This window comes from Fusarium oxysporum, chromosome 6 (assembly GCF_000149955.1).
Source record: "Fusarium oxysporum f. sp. lycopersici 4287 chromosome 6, whole genome shotgun sequence".
Lineage (NCBI taxonomy): Eukaryota > Fungi > Ascomycota > Sordariomycetes > Hypocreales > Nectriaceae > Fusarium > Fusarium oxysporum.
Window position 1 is genome coordinate 3,077,292 of NC_030991.1, and position 12,684 is coordinate 3,089,975.

General features: G+C 49.0%; 3 protein-coding genes across 3 annotated transcripts; 2 read left to right on the plus strand and 1 right to left on the minus strand.

Annotated features, from left to right (window-relative positions):
• Positions 1 to 450: 450 nt before the first annotated feature.
• On the plus strand, positions 451 to 1,198 carry FOXG_22674 (uncharacterized protein; the record flags this gene model as incomplete). Its single annotated transcript, XM_018403081.1, has 2 exons — positions 451 to 850; positions 954 to 1,198. The coding sequence occupies 2 exons, from the start codon at positions 451 to 453 to the stop codon at positions 1,196 to 1,198; spliced, it is 645 nt and encodes a 214-aa protein (XP_018257946.1).
• Positions 1,199 to 2,571: 1,373 nt separating this feature from the next.
• Positions 2,572 to 3,611, plus strand: FOXG_22675 (uncharacterized protein; the record flags this gene model as incomplete). The annotated part of the gene is made up of 4 exons (XM_018403082.1): positions 2,572 to 2,743; positions 2,797 to 2,910; positions 2,965 to 3,094; positions 3,155 to 3,611. The coding sequence occupies 4 exons, from the start codon at positions 2,572 to 2,574 to the stop codon at positions 3,609 to 3,611; spliced, it is 873 nt and encodes a 290-aa protein (XP_018257947.1).
• A 3,952-nt stretch (positions 3,612 to 7,563) lies between these two features.
• FOXG_17076 (uncharacterized protein) lies at positions 7,564 to 11,771 on the minus strand (the record flags this gene model as incomplete). The annotated part of the gene is made up of 2 exons (XM_018397098.1): positions 7,564 to 11,084; positions 11,711 to 11,771. The coding sequence occupies 2 exons, from the start codon at positions 11,769 to 11,771 to the stop codon at positions 7,564 to 7,566; spliced, it is 3,582 nt and encodes a 1,193-aa protein (XP_018257948.1).
• Between the last annotated feature and the right edge of the window lie 913 nt (positions 11,772 to 12,684).

The following is a 12,684-nucleotide window of genomic DNA, read 5'->3' on the forward strand; positions in this document are numbered from 1 at the left end:
GCGCTAGTCCTTTACTAAGGGGAGCGTCTGTCGGAAGCTCAAAGCAGTGTTCGTCTTTGGGGGAGCGTCTGGAGCACTAGAGGCCAGCTTGATCTGTCAGTGAACAATACAGCCTGCATCCAAAGTCCATAACATACCGGCATGCTTATTGATGGAAGCAAGATAGAGCAGAGTGGAAGAGAGTGCTAAAGTGGTGGGGTTTGGAAGCGTGGGTACGTGTCATGCGAGCCATGCGGGGTGTAGGATGCAACCAACGACCTACCTACGCGTCAGCCCCGCGTTTCCGCTCAAACTCTAGATTTCGCTCCCCGACTCACGCAGCAAACGTGAATATGGCAATGCAGATACCGACAACCGGAGAATAACGTCCAAAGCCGGAGCAAAGAGTAATACCATCAGGCCCGACAAACTCCCTCCTAGCGGCTCCCCAAACCGCACGTCGACCCAAGCATGACCCAAAGCCAAACTCTTGCGACTCCGAAATCTTCGTCGATGTCTTCCGCTCTTGACGGACCGAACCCCTATCAACCCCGCTCCTACCGCATAATTCCCAGTTGGCACCGATTCAAAAGCCAGCGTGACCCATCTACAGATATGCCTCGTGGGGAACTCGCACATTGGAACCTGTCAGGTATCAAGATTCTACAGTGTATAGATGCTCAAGAACACAGCGTTGATCAGAGACGCCAAGATGAAGGGGTCCAAGAACACGAGCAGATCGAAGAACGAGCAGAACTCGGACCTGGAGTCTTCAATAACGGCGGTGAAGAGCTCTTCCTCTATCATAGCGATCTCAGGGATCGGCTCATACTTGGAGTTAAAAAGATCTCCTCATCGACCAGGCCAGTAGGTAGACTCATAGTGAGCCGTTGCGGTTCCTCATGCCAACAGGCCAGTAGAGTTGCCTCTTCCCCAGCTCGCCCTTGGTCGTATATGTAATTGACCATACGTAGACGAACGTGTTGACCGCGGAGTCGTCCTAGTTGGTCGTGTTGTGGTTGACATTGTACTCGTCCGCGATGAGGAACCAACCAAACAAGAGCGTCCTCTGCATGGAGGGTGGCTTGGGAAAATTCAACCAGGTCTTGCTTACCAAGTTGGAAATGATCTCATAGTTATTGACGATGTCAGACAGCTTGCAAGTTCTCACCACTCTCGTTTAGGTTCACTGCAATCAATTGTTAGCATTACTCATTAAAACATATTGTAACTTACTTTCAAGCGTCTTCTCATGTTTGCGAATGCCCTTTATCATAAACCTTCTGTACCTTCCTGCTCTGGCTTTCTGCCGTCCCCCTGTTTCCAATAAGAACAGCGTAGGTAGGCTCCAGCGAATTTCTCTATCTCGGTATGTTAAAATGGCATTAGATAACCTATGTATTAGGTTTACTAATCCGCAGCTATTGCTAGTCATCGCTCATTTAAAATATTTCATCGACACTGCTTCCTGGTTATCTTGACTTCCCAAGACGTTCTGTTTGACTTTCTCTACCATTGACAGAGCATGCTTCGCAAGGAATCATGGAGAACCCGCGAGCCCTACTGATTTCACCCCTTTCGGCATATGAACGCTCTTCATATGCCAAAACTATCCTGCTACATCGTCTACAATTATTTATGATCCTAATAAATACACTTCCATCGACCATCCAAGTGACATTTCCCAACATATCCACGTAAGTATACTCACAACGGCATAATAATCATCTGTCTCACTGCTCCCCAAACACCCGAAATCATTAAAGAATCGTCTTCGTGGTACACGTCAACGAATTACAGGCGGTATCTTGCGAATGCGATCGATCTTTGTCGAAACCTTCTCCCGCAACGGGAAGGTGCCTAGTGTTGCCAGACATCATCAATCTTTGTCTCAACAACCTGTACTTACCCCCTTACGATGTGGTGTCGTCTGTAATCTCCTTTGTTTGACGCCAATTGCGCCTGCGCTTCCTCTCATGCCATCCAAAGGTTCTGTCTGGTATCATGGCCTCCGTCCTCCTGACCCTTACGCGGAATGCTCAGTATCATCTGTACGAGCATGGAGCCAGATTCATTGCCAGATAAAAGGGCTTCAAGTGTGATATTAGGAATACGTTTGCGCGAGACAGGCTGATGGGGATGTGGGAATGAATGGCGGATTTAATTGAAATGGTGGATATACTGGACCTTCATTTCTTGCGTCATGACGCGCCTTTCGCTTGATGATGTAGGCCATATGCGAGCAGCCCATTGATACTTGCTCTGCTATGACTCTTACATGACTTAATAATGAGTCATGAGTATCTCCGATTGGCCTGATGTTGGGCGTCTGCGTGGGTTTGTGTCGTTTCGGCCGTTGATAGCACTTGCTCTACAGAGCACTCCAGACTGTCAATCCCTCATACTGCAGACCCTATGTGGACGGCTGCATACCTCAATGGCCAAAGAGCGAATACTGCACAGGGTGGAGACCCCACCTCTCACCGCCGTTCAGCGATTCCCTTTTTTTATTTTCCCTCTTTCTTCCTCTTCCTCAAACAGTCATGCCCTATCAGCCACTCCGCAGCATTGTTCTGGCTCGTCATTACAGATATGGATCGCTGGGATAGGACGCGGGCCTTGACGTCGTTGGTATGCCTCGGTCTGATGACCTTGGCCGATTGTGTGACCGATAGCCTGCTCCTGACTTTTGCCAGTGACTCTCAGATGCAGCCTGGTTCTTGGAACTTGAGAACATGCGCTATTGTTCTCGGAGGAGTGTCTGGTAATTCTTGACGCTCCATGCGCTATCACTCGCACTGCTAATTATAATTCAAGATGTGGTAGGACAGTCTGTCCTTGGCTACGTTCTCAGCACCAGATCGAAATATTGCGCCATGATCATCAATACGACGAGCATTCTTGCTGCTGCTGTCGTCACGCTCTCGAGCGGTACGGGCCCCTTGAAAACGATCTTCATAAAATAATGGAACCTAACAGTGGCAGTTCTCTTGGGTCACAACCGGTCTCTCATGGCTGCTACAGGAGGCCGTTTGATCAAGTGTGTCGGAGGAGGATGCCATGGATCAGTATTTCTTATGCTCGCCATACTTCATAGCCAGAAACCTCAACATTAGTTTGTCCACTCCCCTTCTTGTCCCACAGCCATCCATATGACAATATTAATGATCGATAGCTTTGCTTACCACTATATGACAGGGGCAATCGGAGTCCTGACCCAATCTCTCGGCTCCTTATCTGCCTCTCGCTTATCCAGGCATAGTCACATTCTGCCTGGTGTTTTTTCTGGACTTTGTTGTCTCATGGCGTATTCTGTCATTCTCTTCTTGAAGAAGATGGATGCCGATACGGAAGAACGGAGCCAAGATGAGTCTCGTCCTTTGCTATCACACCAGCAGCAGATCTTGCGTGTCGATGACGCACCAGCTAGCCAGATGGCTGTGGCAGGATATATTTCCCGGCCCGGTGGTAGTGGCTCTCCCCTTAGAAGCCAAGACCTGAAGTTTCTCCCTATAGTCTTTGTCCTTATGGGTTTTTGCAAATCAACCCGTCCGCTCTTCACAACCTATATCCAGCACAGACATGGTGTCAGTCCTACAGAGGTACGAAACCGCCATTACCTTGCGGGTTGACAGCTGCTCACTTGAAGTTAACCGCTAGGCCGAGCATCTTTGGCTTCTTCGTACCGTTCTTAGCGTCGCGCTTTTCGTTTTTGCTGGGCTGTACACTGCGTACATCAAAGAACCCGACTGCTTCAACCATGTGCAGGCTAAAATAGCCATTCTATTCATTTCAGCTGGCGCATTAGCGATCGGCCTCCCTGGGTCATACAATACCATTACCATAGGCAGGGTTCAAATCCATACCACGAAATCCACATATGGATCCATAATGTGGATCCATATCCATTCCATTCCATTCCACGTGGGCTTCAGCATTTCCATATCCACGCCACGAAGCCCCTTCCACATGTTCCACATGTGGAAATCGTGGAATATTTTAGGTGGGGTTCGAAAATACCTTGATTTCCTTGTGAAATCCCGCATATCCTAAGTACTTTCTATCACCCACAACAACACAACATCGATTTGCCACCCCATTTTCCTCCGTACACAATGAGTCCATTCTGGGGGCTTCACTGTTACTCGCGTTACTACCCCAAATCGAAATGGCCACTCCCCATCCTACCAAGTCAACCACATCCGTTCCAGAACGAACAGAAGAGGACAATCAACGGCTCTTTCAGCTCTACAAAAGCTGGATCTTGACGGAGAGAGACGGCAAGGCGCGTCTATAGGTATATCGGTTCGGCTACGAATATCCAGCATAACAAGAAACAGGAACGTCGGTGGGTGTGTTGCCTTTGCGTCAAGCAACGGCGGATTTTAATGGACCAATGACAAAAACATTGACGTCACCGAGGGCGGGCGGGACCCATTAATTACCATTGTTGGACGAAGTAGGTTTCCATTCCACGAATTCCACAATATGGATCCATTTCCATAATGGATCCATTTCCACCCATTCCACATCGAAATTATTAGTCAGCATCCATATCCACGCCATATTCACAAATGTGTCGTGGAGTGTCGTGGATTTGAACCCTGACCATAGGTGAGCCTGCAAGACTACAATATGTGGATATCGCTCTCTGACTGCGGAAGCCCTCATCATCAATACCATTGGCGTCGTAACAGACCTGAGCATACTTGCTTTTGCATCCATTCTGCTCGAAAGGCGCGATGCAGGATCTGTACTGATGCTCATTGCATCAATTGAGAGCTTTGGAACATTGGCCGGGGTTGGAGCACTCTACCCACTCTATCAATTGAGTTTACGAGACAGCCTACCTTTTCTCGCCGGTGGTATACCCTACTACATTTGTGGGGTAAGTTATTCCGTTGTCTAAGCTGTCGTGATTATACCCGCTAAGCCCTAAACCCAGACGCTCTACGCCGTCGCTGCCGTTATTATCTGGTCAGTGGGGCCCAAGCCAGCAACAGAATGAACCGTGAAAGTTAAGATATGACGGGACGTCCGTACTCGTTCTCAAATGAAAATTATATTCAAATAGCAAGGCCCAACAGCATATAATAGACCTGAGACGCTGTCGAGCTACCACTTCCAATGTAGGATTAGATACTTTGTGTTGCCAAAATGCATTTATTCCTCGTTGACTGACCAAGCCAACTGTTCCAGGTCAACATGTCTACCAAAAGTGACGTATCTAAGAAATTGGAAGCCGTAAAAGTCGTGACACTTTTCTTAAATTGTGAGGCCGGAAACGGGAGTCAAACTTACCATTTAAAGTTACCAGCGCGGGCCAGTTGATATAACTATTGAGTAAATCAAGGGGGCGGCAGACAGGTGTACGGAGTATGGATAGGATCCTCGATTGGAGTCCGCAAGCCCGCTAAACTGAGGACAGCTCAGGAGTCTGAGCTCACCGTCGTGAATGATGTATCAGATTTGGTTGACGATGAGTCGTTGTAAAATCGGGCTCTTCTACACAGGCGGCTCTGGGCCGACAGGGTAGCTTGTCGTCTCTTTTCATGAGAAGGGATATAACGCAGGGACTCGGCTTCGTTCATGATACGTTCTTATTCAATGAGGGAACATGGAGGTTGTCAACAAACCCGACGCGAAACTCAGGAGGTCACAAGGTTCTCTTGATGAAACTTTTTCCGCATTTGTAATATTTTCTTTCAAAGTTAATCCCAAAGCAGTCGGGTTCTTTGTTGTCTAAATTCATTGTAATTTTACAGAGAACACTGAAGAAGCAAAAAATCCCGATGATGGTACAGATTATTAAGGCAAACAATTTTTGGTATTACCTCAGGAAGGTCAGCCACTCAGGAATACTTCTGGACTCTAACAGTGCTGTTTTAACCCCCTATTATGGCCTAGTGGTTGGGTTTTCAACGCAAGGCTGGGAGGCAGTGACTCAAACAACACTCTGCAGCTTGACCAGGATAGAAGTCCGTTTCCAGACTCGTAGAGATGGCAACATGCTACCGTTGGTACTCATGGTGATGTGCTTCGTCGCGTTTTCAGTCGCGTTCTAGAGGTTTACGGGCCCGTAGACGCGTCGTTAGGAACGTCGGAAACTCGAGTCGGTGATGCCGTAGCGGGGTTTTCGGTGCTGGAGGATTCCATCTCTTGTATTGCTGAAACTACGCAAGGTATGTGCACGCATTGGGGTTTCAATTGATTGAGGCGAGTTCAGTTAGTGCTGGAGACTGTTAGTATTGAGGAGAGGTGACGGAGAGCTTAAGTTATGTCTTGCTTCACCTTCGGTATTCTCACATCATTACGCAGAGGTAATGAGCACAGGTATATTATAATGGCCGGCAATATAAATTTATCGGATAGGACGCGGAACATGTCGTCAAGTCTATACATTGTGAAATTCCAGTCGTCCCACTCTGCCATGCCGATACGGAACCAAGGCGTCGTACTCAGTAGGTATAGGCATACACACTCTAGCATCCTCTACACGTCGGTAGTTCACACTTCGCCACAAGAGTGATAGAGACCAGGCCACCAGGAAACGGGCACAGAAGCGAGCACCCCACCTCTTGCCATGGCACGATGATTGTCTTTTTCTCTACGCACGATGATCTCTTGCCGAAGGCCAATTCCTGTCTGTCACGAGATGGACGATACCTGCTCGTATCCGTGCTCTCATCATCTGGTCGACGTTCTTGGCTGGGCTTACGGTTGTTGTGCTGCGGACGAAAGCATCCTGGCGTGGTCAGTTCGAAACCAGCTTCGACCGGACATCGAGAAGCTGCGACAGAGGAAGCAAGCAAGAGAGGTCTCGGGATTTCTCATCCTTGATCTTCACCGTGTTGCCGTTTTTGCCGATCTGGTGCCATGCGCGCCCTCGCGTTGAGCAGGCCGAATGACAGTCAAGGAAGGATAGTCACGTTCACAACGCTCAGCAAAAGGGAACTCTTGCACACTCGATCTTGAGACCAGAAAAAATAGCATGATCACAGCCAGCCGGATCCTTAAAGGGATTGTGGAACTTCTCCAAGAGCTCCTTTGTGATGTGACTAGTGTATAATATACTTGGATGCTACGCACATACAACATCACGATAAACGCGACCGCCAAAGTATAAGTTCCTTCCGGGCTGGCGTTGCAGCTTGTTAAGAGTTGTGGGCCACAGTGTGCTCAGAAACGATTCGACAGCTTTAGGCGATAGAACAGGGCTTAATGGTTGGCGCACGAGAATCTGCTTGAGCGCGTTGCTAAGACTGATGATGGTATTCGATGGGCTCAAGCATTCTCGCGTTGGTGGCGTGCCTGGGGCCGCTGAAGGCTGAGGCGTATTGCATAACGCCATTTCCTCCCATTTCACACCGAGTAAAAGAGAACTTATGCCTCTTGGTGTAGAAGGGGGAATTGAAATAAGGATTGTTTTCAGTGGTTTAATTTTGTGGTATGGCCTCTTTTTTGAGGAATGAGCTTGCGCCGAAAGATATTTTCTGTAATGCTTTCTAATCAAACCTGCATATCTTGCGCCATGTTGTGGCCGATGATAAAAAGGGGAAGAAAACAACGTGTTGTATTATGTGCTTAGACACTGGTGATGCGCTCAAGAGGAGCTCGAGCGCAGCAGACCATGAGCTTTAGGCTTGTACCGAGCTCTCCTGACTCCGAGAGTAAAGACTTATCGCTCCAGATGCTCTTTCCGGAGGGGCTCTCAGCTGCGTTCTCGTAACATCGTGTGTACCACCATCGACCAACGTGGCTGACTATTCTGGTGATACCTTCGTCTGCCAAGGGGCTGTTGTCATTCATCATCTCGGATAGACTAGCAGGATCCTTCTTGCCCTCGTCGGCCTTACTGTCTGAGCGAGTGAAGGAACTTGCGACGGGGACGGCTACTCGTGCTACCTCGATGGTAGTGAAACTAACATTGCCGAGAAGACGAACAATGAGATCCGCGGTTGATCCAAGACTGGCCTCAGGCGTCTTCTCATTGATCCGCTCTTTTAGACGGCGAACTGTACGTCGGCCCCGATTGCCCATGTTGTTGAGGTCGACATCTAGAATGGAGAGCTCGATAAAACCTCCTGGCTTCAGCACACGGCGAGCTTCAATAAGAATGTTGCGATAGTATGCTTCAGGCGCTGCTACAGGGAAGCGGTACACAACAGCCGTGAAACTATGAGGAGCAAAGGGGAACTTGTCGAGGTGAGAGACGTATTGGATCTGATGGTGGTTTAAAGGGCTCAGAGGGAAGCTCGAAGATGAACTCTTGAGTTCTTCAGGAACAGGAGCACGAGGAGACAGGTTAAAGAAGGTAGCGGCCGGGTATGTTTCGGCAGCGTAGAATGACCAATCATCGTTACCAAGGCCATCAATCACAAGGACTGAGTGTCTCTTCAGTGATCTGTCAACAGGAACCAGTTCATAGCGAACGTCACTGAAGAGAGCCTGCCCGAAGGTAAGCCACTTACTCACCGTTATTGAGCCAACCCTAAGGTTGACTTGCGCGAGCGGTGGCCCATCCTCTGAAGAGGTGCTAGCATCAGACCGCCTTGTCTTGCGGGATGATCGGCTGCTTCGTCGAGATACCTCACCAGTTGCAGGTGCCTCACTGTTGGTGTTACTGTCTACATATTCCGAAACAAACTCGGAGACTGAGATGGGAGTGCTGGGGCTTGGGTGGGGTTCGAAAGCGGCCCGGAGATATTCAGTCATGTCGGCGCTGCAAGTGATAGAAATGGTGGCTGCCTTGAATTTTCGGCTTCCATCCTCATCGATGACAACAGTAGATGTCTCTATAAGCTTCTCATTACTAGCCAGCTTCGACTCGTAAGCCTCAAGATGAAACGGTGTACCTCGTGAAGAGGTTGGGGAGGGAACTGCTTTGCCAGCACCTTCTCCGACGAGATCATCGTACTCATTCCATACCTCGTCTTCTGCAGGAGAATCATTAGGCTGTGGGATCACAGCAGTAGAACCAGAGAAGGCAAGAATACCGGAATAGCTCGAGCTAGATGTACCAATATTTCCCTCGCAGTCCTTGCAAGACGAAAAGGCAAAGGATTCCTTTTCAACTCGGCTCAAAGCAGGTAAATTGGAGTCACTCGATGAGAGATTGTTGGGGCTTCCTCCTGTTGAGCCGTCGGTAGTCAGATCAGGAACAGGAGTAGAAGGTCTGGAAGGTGAAGGACCTTTGGCAATTGACTCGGGATCGTAGACCTCAAGGTTTTTAGTTGTCGATTTCTTGCTAGCCCCGAAAGGCCTATAAAAGCTCATTGGAGACACATTTTCATTAGTGTTACGCACAACCTTGGGGATTCTCCCGACTTGAGAAAGTCGACTTCGTCGACTAGCAGTGGTTCTTGTTGAAAGAGGCTGTACAGTAGGCTTCTTGGACATTAGCGTCTGCTCGGGTACAGGCAAACGAGGGTTGATCTTCATCTCGAAGTTCTCCAGCCTTGGTAGATGAGTTGGCTCTACAGGCCGCACCAGAGAGTTGATTGATGATCGTGTCTCTGGCGTGCCTTGCGAAAGCTCGGGAACTACACCAACAAAAGATGATTTTCCATAAACTTCGACAATCCTCAAGCCATCTTGAATGTCCGTCGGCTCGCAATCCTCCTGCTCTGACATAGCTATCATAGCATAAAGGGCGGGTGGCTTCTTTCCAATTGGCTTGGCACTAGTCGAGACTTTCTCGCTCTGTTTACGCCGCTGGGTCTGGGCTGGCCTTCCGAACCAATACCACTTTCGAGGAGATCGCGGCCTCTTGACAAGCTTCTTGGGTACAGGGTGAGAAGACTTGACCTCATGAGAAATCCCCCGTTGCAGCTCGGAGTGGGACTCATTAGACATGACACTGGTATCGGAACTTTTCATGGGCGATGGCGGATATCCATATCTGCTGATGGGCTCAGGTAATTTTAGGGGGTCACCCGGCGAAGATCGAAGCGACGGATAGATCTTCGGGAAGCCAATCTCGACGTCTTCAGAATCACTACTCTCTGAGGGACGACGAGTACCAAAAGCTGAATCTGGAGTGTGTGATAGAGGTGACAACCTCGACTCCTCGGTTGCCAGGCTTTGGGAGCTTACACTCTGAGTGGTTTCAGAACTTGCATTTCGATTCTCGATAACCACTGGGTTGGCCCGATCCACACAGCATAAACTGTTGTTGGAACCGGGTTCTTGAGTCTTCTGACTGCTGGGGTGGTCGCGCGTCATGTTGCTGATACTGCCACTGCGTCTCTTGGCAGCGCCAATACTTCCATAACCTTCATGACCTGTGCCGGCTGCGGGACCTTTGCGAAGAGTCTTCTTTTCCTTCCCAGACTTCCTGACTGGTGCTACGTTGGCGTGATTGTTAAGGCTAAAGAATGGGAGTCGTGAGAATAGGGAGGTTGCCACATTAGCACTCGTTGTGCTTGTCATTCGAGGTGGCTCGGGGAGCCTGGACTTCTTCGACTGGGCTGTTGCCTTAGCTGCTGGTTGAGAGCACAATTCGTCGTTTATGGGGAGTTGTGAAGTTAATGCTGTTCGGCCTCCATGAGTGCACTTCGGCTTCTGAGGCGACAAGGCTGCTGTAGCAGCAGACTCGCTTCCACGTCTTTCGGTTTTTAGGAGGAATTGAGGGAAAGTATTGCTGTGAATGACTGTCATGTGGTTAAACAATTGGATTTCTATGTCAGGGACGTCATCTCTGCTGGGTCGAGTAGGGTGTATAGCTCTTGGGGAAGTGGATCGCAAAACAGGTCTTGAAACCTTGCGCATCGGTTTGAACGACCATGTATCTTCATGAAGAATGGTTGGTGAAGGAAGCAATTGCTTGGTCTTCTTGATGGCTGCCTCTAGAACAGTTGAATTCGATGACGATGTACTCAAGGACTCTCTAATAGCTACGCGATCGCGGGGATCAACGGTGACGGCATCGACTGCGTTAGGGAAACCTCCACCAGCTCTTTGTGTCACAGAAGATTCCCTGAGGACAGGGCTTTGTAGTCGGTTAAGAGGTGTAGCATGATACGAAGGCTGAGATGCAACCGGGATTGACGTGGTGACGGTAGGGCTGGCGCTTCGGTTGATGTGATGAGTGTTTGACGTGTGAACTTGAGTAGAGCACGTATTCAAGGTTGGAGTGTAAATGGAGGAAGCGAGACAGGAACAGGGAAATAAAAAGGTAGCAAGATGGGTTCAAAATCTAAGAGATGAGAGACAAAGCAACGGAAGACAAGATACAAGATAGTAGCAAAATTTGAGAGCGAGTGGGGGGAGATATAATAAGGTAAGAAAAGCAAGTAAGTAAGGCAGATATTGTAGCAGCGGGGAAGGCTGCGACGGTAGCGGGAATAAAACGAAGAATAAGTAGTGTTCAGGCAAAGGGCGACCTTTCTGGGGCCATCATCGTGAGTCGGCAACACCATCTGGTACATGAATACATCGACTGATGGGAAGAGGTACATGCGTGGTAGACTAGAGTGTGGACGACTCTGACTGTGGCGCTTCTCCTAGTTCTTGTTGGAACATCCGGGGATCCTCCTTCCCTTCCGGATTCAGATTAACAGTCTGAAAGTCCTAGATTTAAAGTTTAAAGTCCTAGATGAAATCATTTAGAGATATAAACCTGAGAAGAACTCTCATCTCACTAATGAACAATTAAGTTTCGTAAAAAAAAAAAGAAATACATTTTTCACTCAGCACTACTGCGCAATATAAACAACAGTTCTAGCCTGACCCGAATTAATAGGTGGCAGGCATGACCTTGCCAAGAATCGCATCTCGGACAGTCCTCCCATGCGATGCGATGCGATAAAATCATCCCCAAGTCGAGTCATCCGTTGTCAGTGAGTGAGGAATACCACGGCAGCTGTAATATCCGTAGGCTGCAGAGTACGTAAACTCAAGCGTGATGCTGCGCCGCTTTCCCTCCGAGATTATATCATGTCATTCGGTGCGTTGTCTCTTCAGATGAGCTTTAGTGTTCAATCAGGATGTCCAGATCGCCAAGAGAGACTTCTAGCGCATAACCCTTCGGGTCAGAGGAGGTTATTGGCGGAACCTCGTCGATATGTTCTCCTGCAGTGGTGCTGTTCTCAATGGTGTCGGATGGCTGAATTACCACACTTTTGGCCTACACCCCTGCAGATCGATAACGTCGTGCAAAGAACCCAGATGTTAAAAGACAATGTCACTCTGACAGGCAACGCTAGATCGACGAACTACAGAAACCCCTAGGCGTTAACGTCTCCTTTCAGGTCGTTTTCCTTGTCACCCGGGATCTTTCTAGACCAGGCTCAGCATGCCACCATCCAACCAGACAATACATCTTTGGGATCGGACAACTTCCTTTGTACGGCGAGCAGCGAATGTAGTGCCATGGGAAGCGTGGCCCCTTGAGCAAGGAAAAACCATAAACACGAGATCCCCGAATGAGAAGTGGGTTGCGAGTGGGGGGTTGTTTAATACCGGCTGTCCATTGCCGGGGCAGACAGAATGCGGGTCTGTAGTGGAGAAGCTGAAAATTCTGGGGCCACGGGTGTACTCGAGTACAAAGAGAAGGAGGCGACCTTAACAGCCACTGCCCCCCCCGGCTCGAGACAACGGGTAGAGAGGTTTCACATGCAGGCAGTGGATCTCCTCGTCTCTAAGGTAGCCCTAAAACAGCAACGCAGGAACTCTCTGACGTCATTCCAATTGCTTCTCGGGCGT